The 26,304-nt window shown below is 39.4% G+C and overlaps 1 protein-coding gene across 1 annotated transcript; it reads left to right on the forward strand.

The window, feature by feature from the left end:
* Positions 1–893: 893 nt before the first annotated feature.
* On the forward strand, positions 894–24,818 carry SLC5A7 (solute carrier family 5 member 7). Its single transcript, XM_062208806.1, has 8 exons — positions 894–1,071; positions 5,180–5,293; positions 5,987–6,142; positions 12,351–12,499; positions 16,487–16,630; positions 19,832–19,985; positions 22,611–22,828; positions 24,189–24,818. Exons 1-8 carry the CDS (start codon positions 894–896, stop codon positions 24,816–24,818), a joined length of 1,743 nt encoding a protein of 580 aa, XP_062064790.1.
* Positions 24,819–26,304: the final 1,486 nt, after the last annotated feature.

Below are 26,304 nucleotides of genomic sequence, written 5' to 3' on the forward strand. Positions count from 1 at the left end.
CCCCTCCCGAAACTGGGGTTCGTGAATTGGGGTGCATGGAATAGCGACAAACGCTGGTGAGAATAAAAACAAAGAGCAGTCGTTTCACAGGTGAACGGTTTAGAACTCGACATCTGTCTCCCAAGAGCCTTGTTCTTCATATCCTCTACTCTGTTCTGCTTTTAGGCAATCAGTATTTTTAAATCCTTTTTTATTTATACCATCGTGGTGGGGGCAGCTTTGACAGGAACAAAAGGCAATGAACAACCAAGAGCTTGGACCTTTAAAACATCAAAAACATTTACTTGCTAACAAGAACTGGGACCACAGGAACTTGTTGAAAGCGTGGAGCTGAATTTCAAAAACTGGTTTTTCCCAAAGTTTCCTTTCCAAATAGTTTCCTACCAGATTACCTTGAATTCCCTGAAATTGTTTGGATGGGTAAACAGAAAGATTGAATGAATGAGTAGTTAAAAATTATTAAAGCAGTCTCATAATACACTTACATTACTGAAGAATCTCAGCAGAGCAATGTAGTTTGAAAAATCAAATGCACACATATTCTTTGTAAAGGATTTCCTGACAGTCTCTAAGATACAAGGTTATTTTAAAATAGAAATAATTTATTAAAGACAAAATAATTCAGAGTCTACTTAAATTTTTTTTTTATTTCTTCAAGCGTTGAAAGAATATTTAATTGTTTAAGGGAAGTAGAGTAGTGTAGTGCTAACGGCATTTCTTGTGGTTTTAACGTCTCTTTCTTTAAGTGGCAGGAGATTTCTCAGACTCCAGCTGGCTTATTCCTGGCTGACCTGTAGCATGATGCCTGGCTGGTTAGTAATGCCTGACTGTATTTTCTTCAGAAGTCTTCATGAAGTAGCCGGCTGCAGAAGAATCCAGAGCCTTAGATAAAAATGGCTTTCCACGTGGAGGGATTGATAGCTATCATCGTGTTCTACCTGCTGATACTGCTGGTTGGAATATGGGCCGCGTGGAGAACCAAGAACAGCGGCAGCGCCGAGGAGCGCAGTGAAGCCATCATTGTCGGTGGCCGAGACATTGGCTTGTTGGTTGGCGGATTCACCATGACAGGTAGGCTTGGGCGCTGCCCACTCTTCCTTGGCTTCTCCGAGCATACAGCATGCAGCTTTAGAGTCATAAAGCCCTTTGCTTCTAAAATAAGTTTACACTTAATTTAAAACGTAAAGGGATTTCAGCGCAATTGTACTTGCACAAACTGATTTTTATCATAAACTGGCTGGGCTGAAATAAGGAAACAAATCGGGACTCTGGGGTGTCTGGTGGGTGGAGACAGAGTAAAAACAGAGTGTGGAATGCCTCTGAGGGGTGCATCAGTGTCTCCACAAGTCCATTGATAACACCTGTGAACTCGTAACTTTGGGTCATCTTAAATGATAAATGTCCATGAATACTAACCAGTGGTGGCTTTCAGCCGGAATAGATCAATTAGGTGGCAATACAATTCCAAACTGATTGGTGCCCTGTTCTAAAACCTAATTCCCCCAGTTAATAACTAATTTCCTTACAGGAAGACAGCCATGTATTATGCCGCTAAAGAGGAGGTTTCCAGGAAACTTGGTTTGAAAGGAGAAAAGCTAGGGCGTTTCCTCACCAGACTTCCCCAGCCACCATCTGCAGCTCTCTCCTTCAGGTCTGCTTTGTGCTCGTAGGAGGGGCTGGCCTTCCTCCACTGTGCCATGAACTGATTCTGTTTAAAGGGTGATTTGTTGCATTTTTATATACTTCTTGGCCATTGTAACTCATTTCTTAGAAACAACTGAAAATCACATCTTTAGTATGACTTGCTACATGCTCACTAATAACACATATTTCAAAGTCTTAGTCGGTTTTTAAGCGTTCATAGCATGGTCTTTACTCACAGGAACTATGAGTATATGTTGGCAAAATATCTTATTGGAAATCTTAACCAAATGATTCCCAGTGTCAGTCCTGAATGCCATTTTTAAGTGATTCACTCTGTAGACCAAGTAATTTACTGAGCCGCTCTGTGAAGACAGCACCCTTATTCTGAGTGCATTGACATTGTACACGGGAAACCTGCCGTGTTCCATATGGATAGTAGATTTTATCTCACCGCACTGGGAAGGGGCCTTGAGTAATCCAAGATTTCATGGTTATTAAAGACCGGAGCTAGGACCAAACTCATGTCTTCTGGTGGCCACAGCTGAGGTCCCCACACTGTAGCACATGCAACTTTCTCACTGGTCTCACTTTATTTCTTTATAAAGGTACTTTGTTTGTTGAAACTGTTGACAGGAATAAATGCCTGGTGTATATCAAAGTATTTTGTTCACTGCAAATTATATTCTGTTACTCTAGTTTAATATCCTATTTAATATGTTCATGACAATAACATTTCAGAGTTTGTCTTTTAACATTTACAGTGATTTTTTCGATCTAATAGGCTATTAAGGTACATAGACAATATTCAAATGATGCTATTATAAAGTAGCATGATTTAGCTCAATTTTTGAAGAGCTTTTTAGCTCTTTTGAAATCAAAAGAACTTGGTCAACATTACAATTCATTCCAAAATTGAACCATATTTTCTAAGCCTTATCAGATTCATTGACTTATATGTATTTCATAACAAATAAGATTGACATGCATGTAGTTTAAAAGTTTGTGTTCTCACTCATGAATTCAATTCAAAATATATAAGTATGGAGAGCAAATGCTGGCACAAAACAGTCTCAGTAGATCAAAAAAATTAGAGGGACTTTGTTTAATCATAATAAGTAACTCAATTTTCACATCTATTTTATAATAGTTGCCATCATTCAGGCACCAATCTCCTTTTCTGGACAGGCAACAGGAGACCGATGCAATGAAAAATGATCACTAATAAGCTTTGTTCCTGTCAGCTCAGCAGAGAGTGCACTGGAGGCAGGGGGGCAGTGCTGGTGTGTTAGCAGTTCCTTTTACTAGCAGACGGATGAAGCCTGAGGTTCTGTGCTCTAACAGTCCATTTTTCAGGCCCTTGTTACACACGGGGGCCAGAGTGGGGGGCAATTTTAAATTTTCAACTGGGCTTAGAATAAGAAAAACTAATGCTGGAATTTGTTATTTTTTTATATCCAATATTAAAGCTACTGTAAAGTTGCCAGTTACAGATAAATATGTGTTTGTCCATTTCAAGATACTGCGTACAAACTTTTCATTTAAATATGCTTAAATTTCCTGTATGGGAAATCTTTCCAGGTTTTAAAAACAGTATTCACCTCTAAACACTTTGCTTTGCTTTGTGTTGGAAAAGAGATGAATAAATATTCTGGCATGAGCACCACAGATGTTCACTAGGTTACTTAAATAATTTTGCATACTGTTATTTCTTTTACTTACATTATAGCTATGAGAGTTAAGGATTTCTTTGCAGTTAAATTATATTCCTAAGTGGTATGATACAACATAGAATTCATTCTCATATCTAATAAGCTCCTTACCAGCCTGTAGCTGTCATAATTTTAAACAAACTACATAGGGATTCCTTTGACTTTTTCATTATACTCTTAAAAGGATATAAATTGCAAAAATCTAGTGTTCTGCTAATGTGCTTTTTGTAGAAGAGCTGAAATACTATATTTCTTCTTGGTATAACTGGTCCTTTATAGAGAATTCTTGCCCCCAATTTGTTTAGCCAACACTTCTTGACTCCCTCATTCAGTTACTATGCTACAGAAATTTTAGAAATATGAAACAAACATATTTCCTGCTATCTATGCAATATTAAATGCCTTATTAAATGACCCAGAAGAAAGAACTGAGTCAATGTGCAAACAACATTTTACATTCTTTTGAGTCTAGACACTAAATGTATCTTGGGTACTTGGGACTGGAGAGGGAAAAGATAATTAAAACTCGCCATTCGACACCTGAGGGTAGAAGTGTTCTCCCTTCACAATTAGCAATTTAAGGTAGTAAATGCTGCTGGGTTGAGATGCAGATGGGGTTTGCTGGACCCTATGCATCCAGAGGGTTTAAGAATGAAAAGCACATTCACATACACCAACTCCCCACAGTGCACACATATACAGGGACACGTGCGTATGTATGTATACATTTAAATATGTATGTACACATCCTTGCTCAAGGATGATAGTCAATACAACTAAAATGGAAAAGCCTTGAAATAAAGATACTCAAGTCTATGTTATGGGGTCTGGGGAAAGGTTAGTGGGCATTGTTGAGAATAAAAATAATCAGGGGGGCTGGCGCTGTGGCATAGCAGGTAAAGCCGCCACCTGTGGCCTCAACATCCCATTTGGGTGCTGGTTTGAGTGTTGGCTGCTCCACTTCCAATCCAGCTCCCTGCTAATGTGCCTGGGAAGACAGTGGAAGATGCCCCAAGTCCTTGGGTCCCTGAACCCACATGGGAGATCTGGAAGAAGCTCCAAACTCCTGGCTTCGGATCTGCCCAGCTCCGGCCATTGTGGTCATTTGGGGAGTGAACTAGTGGATGGAAGGCTCTGTAACTCTGCCTTTCAAATAAATAAATCTTTTAAAAAATCATAAAAGTTGTTACACATAACCTCAGACTTTAGGGTATATAATAATATCATTGAAATGTGGTGATAACTAGATGTATTTAGAAAACTTCCAGGGTAACACTTTCCAATAGAAATATGAGTTTGAGCCACAGATGTAATGTTAAATTTTCTACAAAACTTTTTTAAGACTTTGAAAAAGAAAAATGTTTAAGATGATGGAAATCCTAAGGATTTGATCACCAGACATTGAGCATATATAGTCAATGATCAGATTGTTCTCCCTAAATATACTTACCAAAAGTAATAATACAAAACAGGTGAATTAGTGTTACTATCATTTACTTAACACAACACATTCAAAATATTGTCATTTTAATATGTGATCAATATCTAAAATAGGTAATAAGTAAAGACGGGTATGGGATACATGGAAATTTTACACTACTTCACAATTTTTTTGTAAATTTAAATTTTTTTCTGAAAGAAAAAATTAAAAAGAAGAAGACTTTTGAAATCTAGTGTGTGCTTCACACTTATACAACACCTCAGACTCAACCAGCCACATTGTAGGTGCCCAATAGCTACCTAGGGCGAATAGTTGCCAGACTGGGCAGGCAGGTGTGGGGTGTAGCAGGTAATTAGTTTCATTCCCTCATTTTTTGTTGTTTCAGCCACCTGGGTAGGCGGAGGGTACATCAATGGGACAGCGGAAGCAGTTTATGTTCCAGATTATGGTCTAGCCTGGGCTCAGGCACCAATTGGATATTCTCTTAGTCTGATTCTAGGTAAGTGAAAGTTTAAATCTCAGTGACTCACTCAGGAAAGAATAAATAACATGAATATAAATACCAAGTGAAATAAGCCAAACACAATGAATAAATTATTGCAGGGGGAAATGGCACCAGAAATCTCTAAATACCTATTACCAGAAATTGGTAACTAGCAGAACACTAATGCTTACATTATTTGATCTCTTGATTATAGGATATGTAAAATTTCAAAATCCTTTGAGCTCATGGATATTTGAACAGTGAATTTCTTTACATAATCATGTTTCATTTCTTTCAAAAACTGCTATGGCTATTCAAAATGAATCAACTTGATTATACCAGAATTTCCTTTTGTAAATCAAACTAATAAAAGGTCAAGAATTACATAACAGAGCCTCTCTCTCTCTCTCTCTCTCTCTCTCTCTCTCTCTCTCCATTCAACATATGTTCATTGGATCTATGCTTACTCAGAATGCCTGAGTACTGTGGTAGGTGATACAAAGGCACCAAGACATTTTAAGTGAGCAATTGATTTTATGATGCTAAATAGTTCTTGCTACTTTCCTGTATAATTCAAATGGGCTCCTCAATGCTGCTATATTTTCTAAAAACTTCATTTTCCTTGAGAAGTTATAGTATACCACAGGTTTGGCAAAGACTATTATGGATTTTAAATTTTCTCCTAAACACTTGCTTAATTTATTTCAGGTGGTCTGTTCTTTGCAAAACCTATGCGTTCTAAAGGATACGTGACCATGTTGGACCCATTTCAGCAGATCTATGGAAAACGCATGGGTGGACTCCTGTTTATCCCTGCGCTGATGGGGGAAATGTTCTGGGCTGCCGCAATTTTCTCGGCTTTAGGTAAGAACCAAGAGAGCATGGTTCCAGCTGAGTCTCTCCAGTTAACTGCCCGCCAGGTACGCAGCCTTACTTTAGTCAGCTGTGGCTTCTTACAGATTATTAAATCACATAGTAAATGATGTTTCTGATCATATGAGCTTCACAGCTATTCTACATTTACCTGCAATTAAGCAACAAAGGTTAAACAAAATCTCAACTTTGTTTTTTACTTGAATGGCATCATTAGAGTGATGGCCATGAGTTATCTTACAGTGAACAAAAAGTGTTTATTTAAAATACACTTTTAAGACAATGATCCATAAGCCAGGGTTTAAAGAGGATACTGGTATACATTTTGGGTGTTAAGTAAATTTAAACCAATGGTTTATACTTTAATTTCTTCTAATTTTCTCTTTTCTATAAACAAAAAACTTTTTACCTTCCACTAGTTTTCCCTCTAATAAGTATCTTAATTGCTACATTCAAAACTATCCAAACTTCTCAAATAACAAAATTGCATGAGTTGCAAAAAGCATTAATATTTCTATAGATGTTGGCTTTTTAAAAAGTCATTTTGCTGTCCTTTTAAGCATCTAAAAAATTATTGATTTATTTGAGAAGCAGAGACACACAGAGAGAGAGACAGAGATTTCCTATCATCTGGTTCACTTTTTAAATGCTCACAATAGCTAGGGCTGGACCAGGCCAATCCAGAAGCCAGGAACAAAATTCATGTCTCCCAGTGGGTGGCAGGGACTTAACTACTTAGGGCCATCACTTGCTGCCTCCCGGAGTCTGCATTAGCAGGAAACTGGAATGGCGAGTAGACCTGGGACTTGCATGTCACTTGAACTCCCAGTGTCAGCTTAACTGCTAGCCAAGTTTTTAAATAGATGTATTTTATTTTAAAAGCCAGCGTCAGGGAAGCACTTGTGTAGCAGTTACAACTCCACTTGGGACACTTGCATCCCATATCAGAGTGCCTCGGTGGGAGTCCTTGGTCTACTACTGAACCAGCGCCCTGCTGTTGTGCACCCTGGGAAGTGCAGGTGATGGCTGAAACACTCAGCTCATGTGGAGGTGTGCTTTGAGTTCCCCATTCTTGATTTTGGGCTGGCCCAGCCCCAGCTGCTGTGGACATTTGGGGAGTTAACCAGCAGAAGAAAGATTCTCTCTCTCTCTCTCTCTCTCTCTCTCTCTCTCTCTGTGTGTGTGTGCCTCAAATAAATATGTATGTATGCATTTTTTAAAAAACAAATATAAGACGAGGTGCCAGTTTCATCAGTAAATAGCGTTACTCAAGAAATGAGCTATCGTTAGCCCTCCGCAAACAGAACAGGCAAATAATGTAAACTACCAGCAAACCACCAAACTTGAAACATTTTAATTAATCGACTTTGGTAAAAGCATAGGGTTATGATTTAATAGTGGAAAAGTTAAGTGTGGTTGGATGTAGCAAGGACTTCTGTCCAGGTTGCATGTGCTCTTATTAACTCACATAAGAAGTTTCCCAGATCTTTGAGCTTCTCCTTATCTCCAACGCGATCATAGAGACCCAGGCATAGAGATGCAACACCTGCAGCCAGGTGAGAACCTCTGAGCAGACTGAGACTGTTGAAGCCAGCTGGATGATATAGACCCCCCAGGGAGGTGTGCACCTGCCACATGTGCACCTGCACCCTTCAAGTTATCCAGCTTGGCTTTGGGATCCATCCTTAAGCTCGTGTTCCTATCTAGTTCCTCCCCAAACCTCTCCCTTCCTTCTTGTCCACCTCTTCCTGTGCCCTGCCAAAGCCTTTCCTTCCTCAATAAATGCAAACATCTTCCTGCTTGTGGTTCTGCCTTCCCTGTCATCTCAGACACATCCTTCTAAATTCAGATCTCATCACATGTTTCTCCTGATTAAAACCAAACCATCCTGTAGTATGACTTGAGTCTTAATTCTCTCCTCTCATTATGCCTTCTACCCCATAGACCCTTTCCTCCTTCCAGAACTGTGGTCCTACTCTCTCACTTCTGACATTTTTCCAGTCCAGGCTCCATCTCCCTTCTTGCCTATCTTATCATCCACCCATCTCACCACTAAGCATCCTACAGATCATCTCATACGAGTCACGTCCTGGGACGGTGCCCCTGGGTGTGCCAGGCACCTCTCTCATGGGCTTCGTGAGGCATTGGGAATGTTGTTTCCATGGAAGTTATATTACTCTGTATGATCCTTTGCTCACTTATTTGTCTCATGCCCAATTCTCCACTGTGCAAAGGGATTATACATTTCTTGAAAGCAGGGCTTGTGTGTTATCAATAGCTATCCTATCCCAAATCAATGGGTAAAACATTTCTAGCTATACGTACTCCAAAAAGAAAGGAAAAAAAGGAGTATTGCTTTTTGTCCTCCCTAATGTAATCCAATTAGGTCATGAAATATTAGCTTGTAGACACCTTTAGGGATCTAAAAGCTGAACTGAGACTCTCAGGGTCTCAATACCAAGAGCTTTGGCTCTTGCATTTTAGCTTGGAAAGCAAGAGATTTAAGCTCTTCAGGCTCAATACCTTACTTTGGATCAAGAGCAGACACATACCATGCCACCGAGCGTTGGGTGGGTTCTTTTCTTAAAGATCAGCAGATAAGAGGCAGCATGGCTTTCCTCAATGAGTTGTGTTAGTGTTTGGTATCTGGGCATTCATGTAGACAGTATTTGTCACCTCTCCTTACAAAAAGAAGTCTATGGCTGAAGCCTACTGTCAAACTTTAGGTGATCAGAATGAAAGTAAGATAAGGTGAATTGCACCTTATGTTATATATCTCAGGCTAAAAGCTTATCGTATGCTTTTGCCATCATCATCATGTGTAGCCCTTGCAATATTGGATGGTAGTTTATACTACGTTTCTCTCCCAAAGTCCCAGATTAGCTTGTGTTGTTTCCTTGATTCCTGACTACAAACCAAGGAGTCGCTTGATGTGGAAAAGCAGAGACTTTGTTATCAACACAGCAGTAATTTAGTGGAAAATGTTGCACTTCTCTGGTGCAAGATGGCTGCACTTATGTCTTAATGGGATTAAATGTGATTCTCATTAGCTCAGAAGCAATGGGAGCTGATTTGCCATTGGTGGCAGCACTAGAAATTTTTGATTTTAATAACAAGCTACCTGCTGAGGTATCAAAAAACGAGTGGGCTAAATATCTAACAGAATACAAAAATGTTCACTCTCAGTGAATAAAAATCAATTTCTGTAACAGAGCCATGCAAGGAGAATAAAATTAATGAGCTAATGCTTCTAAAGTATTTTAGAAGTATGAAATTGAATAGCTAACCCCTGAGCTTTGGTATGAGTGGTTTTTTTTTTTAAGATTTACTTCTTTATTTGAATATCAGAGTTATAGAGAAAGGAAGAGACACAGAGAAAAAGTGAGAGAGATATGCAGTCTGCTGGTTCACTCCCCAGATGGCCACAACCTCTGAAGCCAGGAGCCAGGAGTTTCATTCAGATCTCCCACATGGTTGGGAGGGGCCCAACCACTTGGACCATCTTTGGCTGCTTTTACCAGGCCATTATCAGGGAGCTAGATTGGAAGTGGAACAGCCAGGTCACAAACTGGGATCCCATCCGTGGCGGTTTTACCCACTACAACAATGCCAGCCACCCCACAAGTTATGTTTTTCTGTGTCTAAGTGTTTATATATATATATATACACACATATATATATACATATGTATGTATATACTAGGTGTTTATATATATGTATATACTTATTTATATATAATATATATTTATCTATATATAACATGTTAACATTGCTCTCTATTGCTTTCTCTTTCTACACACACAAACACACACACACACATCAGAAAATATATACCAAAACATTTACTTTCATCTTAGAATCTATGCTCTGGTAGAGTGTTGTGAATTTTTTAAAAATCTATATTTCCTTCAAAAATCATAGTTGGACATAATTCAAAGCTATCATATATGAGAAATAGGTTGTGATACATAAGAATTGACAAATATGAGGTCTACTGGCACCACTCTGTGAGTGTGCATAGTGCACCTTAGAAATAGGAGTATAAACGGATTATGTCTTGCAACTTTGTAAAAAAAAAAAAATCATATGGAGCCAGTGCTGTGGTGTAGTAGGCTAAGCCTCCACCTGCGGTGCCAGCATCCCATGTGGGTGCTGGTTCATATCCTGGCTGCTCCTCTTCCGAACCAGCTCTCTGCTAATGGCCTGGAAAAGAAGTAGAAGATTGCCCAAGTGATTGGGCCCCTGGACCCACGTGGGAGTCCTGGAAGAAGCTCCTGGCTCCTGGCTTTGGATCAGCTCAGCTCCAGCCATTGTGGCCATTTGGGGAGTGAACCAGTGGATGGAAGACCTCTCTCTCTGTCTCTCCCTTTCTCTGTCTACAACTCTGCCTCTCAAATAAATAAATAAATCTTTTTTAAAAATAATGTATGAAGGTACTTGAAAAAGTTAGTAACAAAGTGAAAGTAAAAATAATTTATTTTGGTGCAAGACTTTTTGAAACCAATTTCACAGACATTTTGCGATGTGCCCTCATATTTATACTTTCAACAGTTCAAATTCAGTGTTTCATAATTTTATTAGCAGTGAATGTATTTTTATGCCTGCATCAGTAGACCAATATTTCATAGCAGATCTGGAAGCATAGCTTTGTTTTACTCACTACAACTGATTTAATCATGTAGGGAAGATTTGAGGGAAAATTCATTTCAGTCTTAATAGTAGAGGGGAGGTGGGTGACTTCTGTAAACAGCTGAGTTACATCCAAATGGTGGCCTGAGCCCAGTGATCTCTTCTGGGATTGAGCTTCTTCCGTGCCATGGAATGCAATCTGGAAATGGTATTCGAGTGGAGACAAATGTGAAAAGAACAGGCAAACAGTTGCAGCATGAAAGAAAAGACTTCCAGAACAGTAACTGGCAACCATAACTCAGCCAGTTATTCAGAGTAGATTATAAAGTACTGACCTCTTTCCTTTGTCTTCCTCCTTACAACCCCACCAGGTTTTTTTTTTTTTTATTCAAGAAAATAATGTTATTACTGTTGGCAACAACACTGAAATAATGTTTCTTGAGAAATATTTTATGTTCCTATCTTAGATCAAAATAGCTTATATTGTTCTTTGAGGTAATGGTTTTTAGCCCTGGGGGTTGTGAGTGCTCTCTTAGTTTATCAGCTGAGGAGGAGGGTTGAATGGGAGAGAGCCGGGAGCAATAGAAGGCCCAGTTCGCATATCTGTCACCAGCGTGCTGCCGTACCTGTCACTGCTGTACTTAATATGAACTATAAACTACAGGGTTTTGAGAACAATGAGGAAAGAGCTTGTAGACAAGTGACTTATGAAGTGTCAGTCCAAGAACCACAGTGCTGCAGACACCCCACACTGCAGTAGTCTCATGGGACCATCAACAGATACAACCCTGTAGTTCACAATAGCGTAGTATATACCATACAGGAAAATGGAGGAGAGGAGCTGGCAGGAATATAAATTAGACTTCTAAGGCAGGCTTAGAATTTTGATGATGAAAATTACTCCAAAATATGATATTCCAGTCGAGGGTTCTGCAGTATATTGGTATCCTAGGAGCCAGAGAGCACGTTCCACCAATAAAATAAAAGGGATTTTTCATGAACTTGAGGGAGAAAAATCTGGTAATTCAATTTAACAATTTTATGACTTTCTTTTTTCCCTACAAACTTGTCTCAATCCTTTGATATCTTCTACCATTTGTCAATGATGTAACCTAGCAGGGGCAGAGTAATGCAATACAGCAAATGAATATTAGTTGTAAAATGTGGAAATGGATGACACGCTTCTCAGAAAACCTTGTTTTTCCTATGGATGTGAGTAAGCATACTGCAAATAGTTAAGTCAGGGCTTCAGATGGTGAAATGATTGTAAGTTCTTATAATGCAATTAAGTTCATGTGTATTTCATTTTATGTGTTTATGTGTGTGTACCCATATCAGAAGTTTCAGGTGTCATCCACATAAATAAGTCAGCAAAGCAAGAAAGGAAGACTACACACACACACACACAAATACTCATGTATGCCTTCAATTTACTAACATATGAAGACTTCATCATGCATCCAATACGTTTTATGTGACACGGGAGAAAACGTGGCTGTCATTGAGCTGCAAGCATCCTTGCATGGGGAGTGGGTCCATCGAGCACCCAGAGCTGTCTGTTCCCTTTCAGGAGCCACCATCAGCGTGATCATCGACGTGGACGTGCACGCGTCTGTCATCGTCTCGGCACTCATCGCCACCCTCTACACCCTGGTGGGCGGCCTGTATTCTGTAGCCTACACAGATGTCGTCCAACTCTTCTGCATTTTCGTTGGACTGGTAAGTGGGGTCACCCACAGATTTTCTTTCCTTCCTTCTTTCTTTCCTAAATTAAAGATAACGTTGTATTTTGTACTAACTCAGCAAAAATTTGTAGGAAAGTAGTTTTTCATCACAACAGGTACTAAGTCATCTACCACTATAAACAAAAGCCCTCCTTGGAATAATTACATGAAAAACTCTAGTCCTTTTGTTAGATTTTGACAGAAAAATGTGCCCTAGATGTAACTCTTAGGAAGGTCAAGATCTTGCTATTCTCCACGTCCTGATTGATGGAAAATAATGGGTCTTTTGAGAATTGAAGGCAACACACTTCCCTCAAGAGTTGAAAAAATTTTTACAAAACAACGGATTGAAAGTAACAAGTTCCAGTATTCCACAGCACAGTGGCTGCCGCCAATCGTAGTTCACAATAGCGTTTTATAACCTGTACCAAGAACTGGGGGAGAGGAGCTGGTAATTCCAAACACAAGGAGAGGATGAGAAAATGAAAGGCTATTTGTCTGCTTTGATTAATTTATGATGGCTATATATGCTGAAATATCACACTGTGCCCCATAAAATTACATATTAATAAAAAACATTAACCAATAAAATAATAGTAATGAACATATATGGTGAACTTTAGGCAGAAGCAGAGCTGGCAACATATTTCTAGTCAGCTTGGCTTATTTTAATAGATCAAAGGAATGTTTTTTGTAAGATGCATGTATTGTTAACTTTGTGGTTGAAAGTGTTTAGCTGGATTCTTTAGTATACCAGATCTTATGTCACAAAAGTGTTCTGAAATACAGCTTCGTATTTAAAAGAAAGAGTATTTGTAAAAATGTCTTGTGTATTTATGTCATAGGACCTACTTTATAAACAAAGTTACTTTATAAACTTACCACTGAAGGATATGCTCATCCCCTAGAAATGTGTTAAACTGAAACAACTTGATGAGAGGAACTCCTCCTGAGGCTTGTTTTCCAAAGAAAAGTATTGTTTAGGGGAACAAAATTATAAACCTGCGTAGGTGTATTGCAAACTGTTCAAAAAGTAAATCAGTGAATTTTATGAATGGAAATGTTGTGCCCAGGTCATTTAACCTTAAAATGTTGCAACAAATAGAGTTTCTCAAGCTTCTTTTCTGTTAGTTTCATTAACCATAAGAATGCTCAGAGGGTATAGAAGTTACTCCATTAAAAGAACCGTGGGTTTCACATATTAACCATCACTACTTGAGGTATAAAAACAAAGAAAGGACTTAATTATATATTTAAAAACTAGATAGATTTATTCTCTATTGCCCTAAGTTCCAGGTTAAATTAGATGATTTATGTGTTTTATGAATTAAAGAATTCCATATGATTATGAGACATGAGTGTTATTTGATATTACTTTAGAAGCATCTTTGTGTGTCATGAATGCATCCTAATCAATTTGGTTCTCTGCAAACTCACATCTTAGAATGTGAAGATTAGAACTGTGCATATAATACCAGATACCTAAGACATAGCCAAAAAAGTAGGAAGGAGATGTTGCATTCAGTCTGTGCCAGGGCATTCTGGGTTCACCTGCACTACCTCTGTCCTAGACCCCATGGAAGTAATGGCCACACAGAAGGCTGCTAACACTGTAGGTGGAACTCATCTCCAACAATAGTAGAAGTACTTCTGATCTTCCTCCTTTGTCTTATAATGAAATTCTTTTTACTCGATTTTAGTTTTTAATACTACACACTTGTAAATGAAACATAAAGCACGAATCTCATACCCTTTATTTAACTTTTTAGCATCTCAAATAATATCCTGGAGGAAAGTTTAAAAGAATAGTCAGTTTAACTTTACCAGTTAACTACACAATTTAACTATAAATTCACATATACCAGCAAAGATTATAGTATTTCTTCTTTTTCTCCCATTTGTTTGCATTTCAATTTAATTTAAACAAAGTTGAGAATATTTGATTTCCTCAAGGACTCCCATCTCTCTTTATATTTGAATTGCTATAATCAAGTGGACAGTGTTGAAATCCTGATTTTTTCCTTAGCATCATTGTTAGCTTCCAGAAATAAAGCCAAGAACATGGAAATAAATCTCTCTACAGAGTGTCAAAGGCAAGGTTAGTTTTGCAGTGACAGCTCTCATAACTGATGCACTTAGTCTTCCAGGGGATTAATTTATCTGCTGATGTTATATGTGATTTCTCCTTACTTTGGATGAGATCAGAACTTAAAAGACACAGGTGCACAAATCAAGAGTACACATGTAAAAATGTTAGCACAAATAATATGCCTAAGTGTGCATGTTTTTCTGGCACAAAATGTAACTGAATTTTAATGAGAAATGAAGTGTTCTATTATTAGTTAATGCCCTGCTGAGTAGGCTAAATACAATACTCAACATGGTTTGTTTTCCAAGATCTCATTGCTACACATGCATGCATAATTATTATCTACATCTTAAACCATCCCTTCTTGAATTCTCCAATTCTGTTGATTTTCAGTTATCATCCTTGGAGCACTGAACACTAAGCCTGTGGTTCTTTTGCTGGTTTCTGCATCTCTGACTTCCCTGTCCCTCCTGTGCTCCAGGGCTACTGACCCTTTATTCATCAACCCTCTGGACCAGGGCCTGGCGTTCCCAGAGCACTGCTGGGCTTGAGGCTTTTGTTGCTGTCCCTGACTCCTGCCTTGTGATTAAGCCACTGTTCACATTTAATAGCAGAATCCTGAAGCAGTTTTACTGAAATCCTTTCAAAACTTGGAAGATATTAGGAGGGCTACTCCTGCTCGTTTTTGATTTCCATTAATGTGGAATATCTTTTTCCATCCCTTCATTTTCAGTCTATGTGTATCTTTGTTGGTGAGGTGTGTTTCTTATAGGCAGCAAATACATGGGTCTTTTTTTTAATCCATTAAGCCAGTCTGCATCTTTTAATTGGAGAATTTAGGCCATTTACATTCAGAGTTATAATTGATAACTTGATCCTGCCATTTTCCATAAATATTCATATTGTTTGTTTTGTATTTCCTATGTACTTTTACTAGAAGATTTTCTGCCTTGACATTCTTCCATGCTGATGATTACCTTTCTGTATTTCTATGTGTAGCACATCCTTAAGTATCATTTGTAAAACTGGATGAGTGATGACACATTCTTTCAATTTCTATTTGTTTTGGAAGGTCTTTGTTTCACCTTCATTTATAAATGAGAGCTTCTCTATGGTGGGAGGGAGAGATGGATGGTTATCCTCTTAGAATTGTTATATGAAATACATGAAATGTATTCTCTGTATTCATAAAATTTATTTTAAATTGTAAAAAAGCTAAGAAGAAATTTCTCTAGTTTTCAGTTGTCTATAAAAAAGAAATACAAATCTTTTCTCTTGCTATTCAAAGTTCCCTTCACATGTTTATCTTTTTCCTTACCAGTAAACCATGTTAGACAACAGATGTAGGCATACATATACACATACACCCCTACAATCACCACCATCACCATCACCCCACACAAATATTCTTCTCTTTGCTTTGCTCTATCTAAAACATCCATGCCTTCAATTCTTTCTTCTGTTTATTAGTACTAAGCCAACATTGGAGGCTGGTTTCACACAAGTTTCTCAATCAAATCTTCCTCTGTTGCTTTAATGAATAAATACCTTTCCATAATTCACAGAAAATGTAATTATATGTGCATGTGTGTGTGTATGTGTGTGTGTCTCAAATGTAATGTTTTGCTCTTAACAGTTTCTGATGACTGATCCTGTAGTTTACATGACATGGTATTATCAAATCCAGAGGTGGAGAGTGTGCTATTTTACTTTTTCTAAATCAGTAATAGATTGTATGATACAGAGAACACAATTTCAGGTCTTTCTCTGTATGAATAAATTGAACTACTGAACTGTGCCTTCTGTGAGGAAATAAAAAAGGAATATAAATGCTGCATGTCCTGGAAGGTTAAAAGTCACAGCCCAAGGGTGTGTTGTCACTCTTTCTTCCAGTGGATCAGTGTCCCCTTTGCACTGTCACATCCTGCAGTCTCTGACATCGGGTTTACGGCTGTGCATACCAAATACCAGGCACCTTGGCTGGGAACCATTGAACCATTCGAAGTCTACAGTTGGCTCGATAGTTTTCTGTTGTTGGTAAGTGATGCTTTTACCTGAGGAATGTGACTGAATTACTGCCCCAAACCAGTGTGTTTTCATGATTTTCACATTTACACTAAACATCTGCCTACTGGCTCCTGGTGATTTCTGAAGGCTGAGGCTGTGTCTTGAGTGGTGGCTGACAGTGCAAAAGAGGCAGTAAGAAAAGCATCTGCAGTGTTGTATGTGTGTCCACGTTTCTGCTGTGATGGACGTCAAGGAGTCCCCTTCCTCCCCCCAGGAACCTCCCCCAATCTAAGAGCAAGCCAGCTGGACGTTTAATGTGTGTTCTGGAATAAAGCATTAAAAGCCAATTTATTCTCAAATAAGTAGTTCATTCAGTCTCGAATTACAAGCTAAGTGAGTCAGTGGACCAAAGGTCCTAGGCGATGAGATAAGATGGGAAAGGAAGGTGTCACCAAGAAAAATACTGAGGGGTGCCAGGAGCCAGAGACAGCTTGAAAATGAACAGCACCATGAAGCAATGGAATTGGTGGCAGTCAGGATGTGGAAGGAAGCAGGGTGGATCACAGAATGAGGGACGAGGGAAAAAATGAAATAACCAACCAGATGTTAGGATTTCGCTAATTAGAGTGTATATGTATGAAAACATCACGTTGTGTTTGATTCCAGCATGAAGAAGAGGTGACATTGTATCAAAATTGGCACTTTCTGTGTCTTCTTTAGAGGAATGTCAGCCTCTTATGATTTGGGTTTATGGCACTTTGCTGAATTTTAGCATTATCTCAACATGCAGAGTGGGTGTGTCCTATCCAGTACAGAGTATCCTAATAAAGAGAAAGGAAAATACAAAGAAAACTAGTGTGTGTGGAGGGTTTCTGTCCACAAGGATTGTTGAGCAGTCCCTCGGCTCTCATTTTCCTGTGATGGCTTATAATTATGAGTGAAAGGACTAAGAGATTAAATCTCACTCCCTCAGGCCCATATTCCGTATGACCATCCCTCTTGGTCAGTTTGGGCTAGTCCAACAAAGTGCTATAGGCTGGTAGATGTATAAACAGCATAGTTTTTTTTTTATCAGAGTTCTAGAGCCTGGAAGCATTAGATCAGGGTGCCAGCTTAGGCAGGTTCGTGGGGGGGGGGGGGGGGGAAGGGATGTCCCATTCCTGTTACAGAGTGATGACTTCTCACTATATCCTCATGTGGTGGATAGAGACTGAGAGCATTCTGGTCCTGTCTTAAAAGAGCATTAATCCCATTCATCACGGCTCTACCTTCACCAAATACCATCACAGTGGGGCAGGGTTTCAATTCTGTGGGGACACAGACATTGAATCTGTTTGTAAGTAGAAGTCAGATTTTACTTTCCTTAAGCCTCTGATGAGCAAAACGCCTGATTTGATTGGAATATAAATTGTGATGCATTGTTTCATTTAATTCATTGGCATGAAAGATGTTGATATATTAATTGACGGGCTGCAAAATGAAAAGTTTTTGGAAGGATGGTCTTGAGGAACAGTCTTATAAATTTTAGAATTTCTTCTTTCAACTTATTTCAACTTTTAACCATGTATAGCTTTTATGAGAAGGAAATTATTCTGGAATTGTTATGTGACAGACAATTATAAATAAGGCAATTATAAATAAGACAGACATCCTGGAACACAGGTGATTAAAGATGCCTCAGAAAATTCACAACAAACTCATTCAACAATTGCTCCATTCTTATAATCAATATGCATTGAATATGGACTCTGTGTTGTCAGAGGGCTGGCGATGATGCAAGTAGAAGTGCTTTTCCCCTTCATCCCCAACCATACCTATAAAACTTGACCTCTGCTCAATCCAAACATGCGGTGGTCTCACAGCTGCTATTGTTTCCCTCCGACTTGCCTCCCTTTTTTTGATATTGGTTTCTTATCCAGGTCCATTTCTGTTGCCTTTTCACATGAGGATGTTCATTCAAAGCTTAAAGACTGACTCAGTGGTCATTTTTGTAGGTTTTCCTGATCACCTTGCAGCTGCTAATCTTCCTGCCTTACCACTCTCTTATCCCCAAATAATAAATTATTTCTCATTTTTATTCCCATATCGACCACTTTATAGCATGTAATGAACTGCTTTATAGTTCAATGTCCCCAAACTCTTTGGTTGTATATTCTCAGTAAGAACTTTATCCCAATGTAGGTATGTGTATGGTTTATATGTGATATACTAACCAGTGATGTAAACCACTTAACTAAAAAATGTGACACTTAGGCATAAGGTAAAAATGAGCACAAGTGTGTTTCTAATTTTTTATTCCATGTTTACACACACTTACATATTGTTTTGTCACTATGCACACCCTACTTTGGAAAACACCATAACAGTGGGGGGGTCCAAGTTCCTGGGCAGGAACCACACCATCTTCATGCTGGTACTCCTGTGACCATGCGTTGCTTAGCACATGATGCAAGTCCGTAATTATGTATTAGGTTGTACTAGTTCACGTTCAACTTCATACTTTCAGAATGTCAACCATTATTTTGAGGATATTTTAAATGATTCTCCAAAGTGAGGATAAATTGAAAATTTCTGGGTAGTTTTAAGGGGGCTTAAACTAGGCAAAAAAAAAAAAAAGAAAAGAAAAAGAAAACATGTCCTAGGTAATGACCAAGGGAGAGCCCTGGTGGGAATTCTGTGACATCAAAGTAAACAATGAGATTATCTTCATCATTTGGGGATGCTATAACCAAGTCCCATATACTAGATGGCTTATGAACAATAGAAATTTATTTGCTACAGTTCTGGAGATAGGAAAGTCTAAGAGCAAGGTGTTGGGAGATTTGGTGTCTGGAAAAGACCATTCCTCATAGAAGGCACCTTCTCTCTGTGGTTTCCCATAGTGGAAGCAACAAACAGGCTCCCTGGGCCCCTTCTATGAGGATGTTCATTGTGTTCAAGAGTACTTCATCCTCATGACCTAACCATCTCCTAGAGGCTCCGCCTAATAGCATCTCCTGGGAGTTAGGAGATTTCAGTGTACCAATTTGGGCAAGGACGTAGCTTTAGACCATAGTAAATATAATGCTAACAATTGAGTTTTGAGACATGTATGCACTTTCTGCACGTCAGAGTCATATTTGTGACTATTCTAAGTGTGATTGTGATAAACTTCTATTTCTGTTCAAGAAAGAAAGGTAGTAGATGCCATGTGTCTTCTGTTCACTCTGGGTCCCTTTGGTCCTTGTGCAGATGCTAGGCGGTATCCCCTGGCAGGCCTACTTCCAGAGAGTCCTCTCGTCCTCCTCAGCCACTTATGCCCAAGTGCTGTCCTTCCTGGCAGCCTTCGGGTGTCTGGTGATGGCTCTTCCTGCTGTGCTCATTGGAGCCATTGGAGCATCCACAGGTAAATCTCCTGCAGCATTACTACAGGTGCCTGCTAGTTCACTACCCGCCCCCCCTTCCTACCCCTGCTGGATGCTTTCCCACTTCCCTCTCACCCCAGACTGTTGTTCCTCACTCTTCCCCTCATGTGGACCACTGTTGCAGAGCATAGTAGATTGTATTGTGTTTCAGTGGTCTGCAGAATTTTTTTTTTGATTGCGCAAAGTCCACTGCTGAAATATCTGTGAGCACACCTGCTTTCTCAGTTTGGAATATTTACCAGTTGCCTGGATACTTTCCTCTCTGCAGAGGTTCTCAGTGAGGTTACACATGGACATCCCCCAGAGTGTGGGGAAGACTCTTAAAAATATCAATTTCTGAGCTACTCTACGGGACTTTGTTTTATGTTTATGTGAGAGGCTGAAGAAAAAGAGAAAAACATAGACAGGGATCTCCTATCTGCTGGTTCATTCTGTAACTGACCATAATATCCATGGCTAGGCCAGGCTGAGGCCAAGCATAAGGAATTCAATCCAAGTCTCCCACATGGGTGGCAGGAACCCAGCTACTTAATCCTCACTGCCACCTCCAATGCATTGGCAAGAAAACAGAGCTAGGAGCGGAGCCACATCTCAAATCCAGGCACTCTGATACAGGATATAGACATCTTAACTGGTACCTTAACTGCTGGATCAAATGCCTGCCCCAGGACCTTGTGTTTATAACCTAAGCCAGAGCTAGACACCTTTGTTTTGTAGGCTCCCCTGTGAATCCAAGTACAGCCCAAACTGAGAGCCACTGGCTTAGAAGAAGTTTGCCTGTGAGCATCAGGACCACCTGGGGACCACTTTAAACTTGAGATTCCCTGGTTTACATTAACAGACAGTAGTTAACAATGGTCTGTCAAAGAAGTTATTTTTCTTGGAGAAATCGATCCATAAAAATGTAAGTTAAGAAAAGCTAAGAAACTAGTAGCCAAGAGAACATTATGAAATATGGATCTCACTGTTTACCTCCATATGGAACATTTTTAATACCTCACCTTTAATTTGTTTGAACTTGCAAATCACTCCTGACCACTTATAGCCCCATGCTATACAACGTGCAATACCATTTGATGAAAATGAATCCCATTCACCCAAATTCAAAGGAATCCTCTAGGTAGAGGTAATTAAAAGAGGTAAATGTATGTTCACCTTTACCCTATTGGGTTTTACAAATATGATCCAGGATAATATTCACAGGGCAATGTTGACTCCAATTAATGGAACTAATTATTGGATTATTTAAGTTTTAAAAGACCAATAATATGCAGAGTTTGCACCCTTCACTCCAGTTGTTCATCCATGATATAAATAAACACAAAGATTAAAAGATGCCAAAGTTAGTATGCTATGTTCATCTTTGGGGGAAGAAAGACAGCATTTATCTCATAAGCAGAAGACAGTTCTTGATGTGGATGCATCAAACAAAGAAGCATAAAGCCAACGTTTTGTTGAGTTAGGTATACATTCCAGGATGTTATTCGTGATATCATGACATCTCAGTTCAGGCAATAAATTTGGCTTTAGCTAAGCATGGTTTTGATGCCAATTGTAATGAAAAATAGAAGAAAAATGCTGAGATACAAAGGAAACTACTGTTTGCCCTTGTCTTCGTATTAAAGGTGTTCAGAGATTTTACAAAAGGAACTGTGCTAACAAAGGGTCCATTGTACTCTTCAAGGAATGCCATAACTAAACAGTAAGGTACTGTATATTAAAATACAAACCTATGTTCTAAGTACTCTCACCATACTAAGTCCAAAAACCTAAGGAAAATTTTAGCCTCATGACTGCATTCTTTATTCAATGAAAAGGGGCTGTCCTTAATCTAGAATGCCTCCTATTTCTAGTAAGTCAAATTCTGCACACTCCATGGAATTGAGTTGAGAGGAAAATGATCCTGAAGCAGCTCCAAAGTCAAGTTTATACACAGGACGAGCATGGATAGGGATAACCCCACTACTGTCCTTATCCGCTTGCATAGGGATCTTGGAACCCTAAGGCAGAGAAAGCTGTGTCCTCTTACATCTCCAAGTGTAATTTTAAAAGCATTTGTTGGGTAGGATTCTCATCAGGTAACACAATCATTGCAGAAAAGGCATACATACCTCACTAAGTTTGCAAATGAAACCAACTGAAATCAATACCCATTAGAATCAGGGCAGATGGGGCCAGAGTGGTCTGGTGCAGTGAGCTGAGCTGATGCTTGCAATGTCAGGATCCCACACCAAAGTAGCAGTTGGAGTCTTAGTTGATGCGCTTCCTATACAGTTCCCCATTATGGCCCAAATGCTTTGGTCCCTGCAACCTATGTGGGAGATCCATATGGACCTCCAGGCTCCTGGCTTGTGGCCATTTGGAGAATGAACCAGCAGATGGAAAATCTTTCTCTCTCCCCACTCACCCCACCTGCCTTCCAAATAAATAAAATAGATCTTAAAAAAAAAAATCAGGACATGCAATACTTTTCCACTTGACCGGTATGTAGACTAAAACACCATGCTCTTGGTTTATTTCAAAACCACCCATAAATAGTGTAACTCCCAGGTAGATCTGGAACATATGGCTCTTCAGTGATTTCGATGGTTGCTTCTCTTCAACAGACTGGAACCAGACTGCATATGGGTTTCCAGATCCCCAAAGTAAAAACGAAGCTGACATGATTTTACCCATCGTTCTGCAGTACCTCTGCCCTGTGTACATTTCTTTCTTTGGTCTTGGGGCAGTTTCTGCGGCTGTTATGTCCTCGGCAGATTCTTCCATCTTGTCAGCAAGTTCAATGTTTGCTCGAAACATCTACCAGCTTTCCTTCAGACAAAATGTAAGAACAGCCTTTCTTTTAAACTTATAATAATTATTGCTATTATTATTGCTGCTGTCATTATATTTATTGTGTATTTAAATTCTAACCATGTTTTGATGAAGCACACAGATTAAATAACAAATAAGTTTACTTACCTTGTAAGTGGATGTAATCCATGCCTCTTATCATACATTCTGAAACTGAAGGGAACAAAATCAGTACCACTATTTTTGCAAGTCGCACAGTCACATCACTGCAATTCTTATCTTTCTGAAGAAAATATAATGATGTTTAAAATATCTTAGTAAAAGTTATTAGAATCTTTTCTTTTTACTTTATAAAAGTAGAGACAGACATAGAGGGACAGATAGGAAGAGAGATTGTTCCTGTCCACTGGTTCACTCCCTAAATGCAAGCAACAGCCCAAAAACTGGGAACTGGGAATTCAATCTAGATATCGTACAGGGGTGGCAGGGACTCAAACACTTGAACCATCATCTACTGCCTCCCAGGGTCTCTAATTAGTAGGAAATTGGAATCAGAAACCAGAAACAGGAATTGAATCCAGGTTCTCCAACATGGGACATGGGCATCCTAAACTGGCATCTTAACTGCTATGCCAAACGCCCAACCCTTAGCAAAATTTTGGTATAATCAAATGCACTAGGAAACTGGAGAGCCTTAGTGGAACCAGGACAGGTGGACTAAGTTGCTTCATGCTCATTGTATAACATCTGGAGTGCTTCTTGTTTAAACTCCCAAGGTCAACTGGGTTTGAAAATATCCTCTCAATTTGGTTCTCCTTATTGAACCAAGAGGTGGTAGGACAACGTGTTGTGTTGATGGCTAAGGGGCCAGGAATTCCTATCAAGAACTGTTCTCCTTTGACCAAAGCTTGGATGCTCTTTAGGTTAACATAGTCATACCAGTGGTCTTTTACTAAGGGAATTCCTTAAACAAATCCCTTTCGAGGGTGGCAAAAAGTAATTAACCCTAAAGAGAATAACATCCTATGAAGAAAGGAAGTAAGGATGACCCCTCCACAGACAGGGAGCAAAATTTTCTCTTGCATCCTCATCCTGCTATCACACCACAGTAACTCTTCCTTCCTGTGTGTTCAAGGACAGGCTCAGGTTCTGTTTCATGTGCATGGTGCCCAGAAGCCCCGTCCAGATGTCAACCTGGAAAGCCAGATTGCTTGCTTTGGGTACTGTAGGTTAGGGAGAGATTTGCTATAGGTAAGAGTCGTATTTGCCTATAGATTGAGGCATTTGAACCAGGGAAGTTCCTCAGATAAATTTTGAAGTCTAGAAATGTGTCTCATTCCTTGCCTAAATGGGTCCATGTGAAAGGCTGACACTGGGGCAATTTCTTACAGGCATCAGACAAGGAAATCGTCTGGGTCATGCGCATCACCGTGTTTGTATTTGGAGCATCTGCAACAGCCATGGCCTTGTTGACAAAGACAGTGTATGGGCTGTGGTACCTCAGCTCCGACCTGGTTTACATCATCATCTTCCCGCAGCTTCTCTGTGTGCTGTTCATCAAGGGCACCAACACCTACGGGGCCGTGGCAGGTTACGTTTCTGGCCTCTTCCTACGAGTAACTGGAGGGGAGCCCTACCTGTATCTGCAGCCCCTGATCCTCTACCCTGGCTACTATGCAGATAAGAATGGCATCTATAATCAGCGGTTCCCGTTTAAGACACTCGCCATGGTCTCCTCATTCTTGGCCAACATCGGCATCTCTTATCTAGCCAAATACCTGTTTGAAAGTGGAACCTTACCACCAAAGTTGGATCTGTTTGATGCTGTGGTTGCCAGGCACAGTGAAGAAAACATGGATAAGACAATTCTGGTCAAAAATGAAAATATTAAATTAAATGAACTTGCACCTGTGAAGCCTCGACAGAGCCTCACGCTGAGCTCAACCTTCACCAATAAAGAGGCCTTGCTTGATGTGGACTCCAGTCCAGAAGGGTCTGGAACTGAGGACAATTTGCAATGACCCAATCTCAACACACGACTGCTTTCTCAAACAGAGCACTGTGGTAGGGTAGTCCTGGAAGGAGGGTTTGCAGCATATAAAAATATATTAAAAATATAAACCCCATTCAGGAGGACAAAATTCCTCCAGAAAATAAAAATAAGTCCTAAGGGAGGAGTTCAGGAAAAATAAAGTGCAATTGTACAAGTACATGCCAAGCCAAAAGGAAGCACCTATGAGAGCAGCAACTTTCTTTCTCATTCATAGTAGTTTTAGTGTTGATGCTAAGTAGTTTTGTTAGGTGTACAAAAATGAATCAAGTCCCATTCAAAGATCAGAGGGCCAACCAAAATACTCATCTTATTCTGAAAAAGAGAAGTAGGTATAAAAGAACCTACAAAAAAGGAAATTGGACAGTCTTGATCCAAACCTTGTTTGCTAAAGCAAACCTGTTTGCTGAGTGCAGTTTAATACCGCACTGAGGTGATGAGAGTCCCACAGTCACATGGTGCAATGAATTAACTAGCTTGTTTTCCTTGATGTGTGATTACCCACCCCTTTCATGCTGTGGACAATGCCATTTGCTGTTGTTCCTTTAGTGATGGCTGTGTGTTTTATTCTGAGCACAGGTGAAGCAGACACGCAGAAGTCATGTACACTGGCATTTCTTCATGTGCAAGCTGATAGGAAGGCTGAGTCTGTCTCTGCGGGGGCCCGGGGCTCTTCTGAGCATGCCCTGACTATCATATGTGTAGAGGAGAGGATTGAGCATAGGAGGATTATCCGGCGACCTTACTGCAACCTATCAAGAAGCACATCAAGCAGAAAGTGATAGGATGAACAGTAGGTTTTTAATTCATCTGAAGTAAGTTTTTCCCCATGATAAAAGAAGGAATGTTTTGACTTACTGTGTCCAAACAAGTATTGAAAATTAAATTGAGTTATATGTAAGAAGAGGTGGCTGTATGGTACCATTGTTGTCGATGACAAACTGCAAAATTAATGTGTACTTCATTGCATAGAATTACTGGCAATTCCCAAAGCACCTTCCAAGAGCAGTAAAACCAGAAAACAAACCTCACTCATTTTTGGCTGTTCATCAATGGGGATGATTTAGTGTTCAGGGAGTATTCTGTGCCACTTTTGCATACAAGCTAGTTTACAGGGATGGGACAAGTGACCGGGTAGAAACATTGTAGAATGAATTTTAGAATATGGAAGAAAGCAGAAAGTAAAGCAAGTCCCTAAAGGGAAGAAGCCATCAATTTTAACATTTGATGTCTGTATAACTTTCATGAGGTCAGTCATTAAATATTATTTTGCTCCTTTTCTGGAGTTTGAAAAAATATGTATATGTAAATATATATATATATATGTAATGGTTTGTGTCCATTATAGAATTTTCAAATGCTTCTCCACCAGCCACACATTATAGAAGTATCTGGAGATGTGTTTACAAAAACAGAGTGAACTGATGAGTGGAAAAATTATCTGGGAATTTGATCCA

This window comes from Lepus europaeus, chromosome 13 (genome assembly GCF_033115175.1).
Source record: "Lepus europaeus isolate LE1 chromosome 13, mLepTim1.pri, whole genome shotgun sequence".
Lineage (NCBI taxonomy): Eukaryota > Metazoa > Chordata > Mammalia > Lagomorpha > Leporidae > Lepus > Lepus europaeus.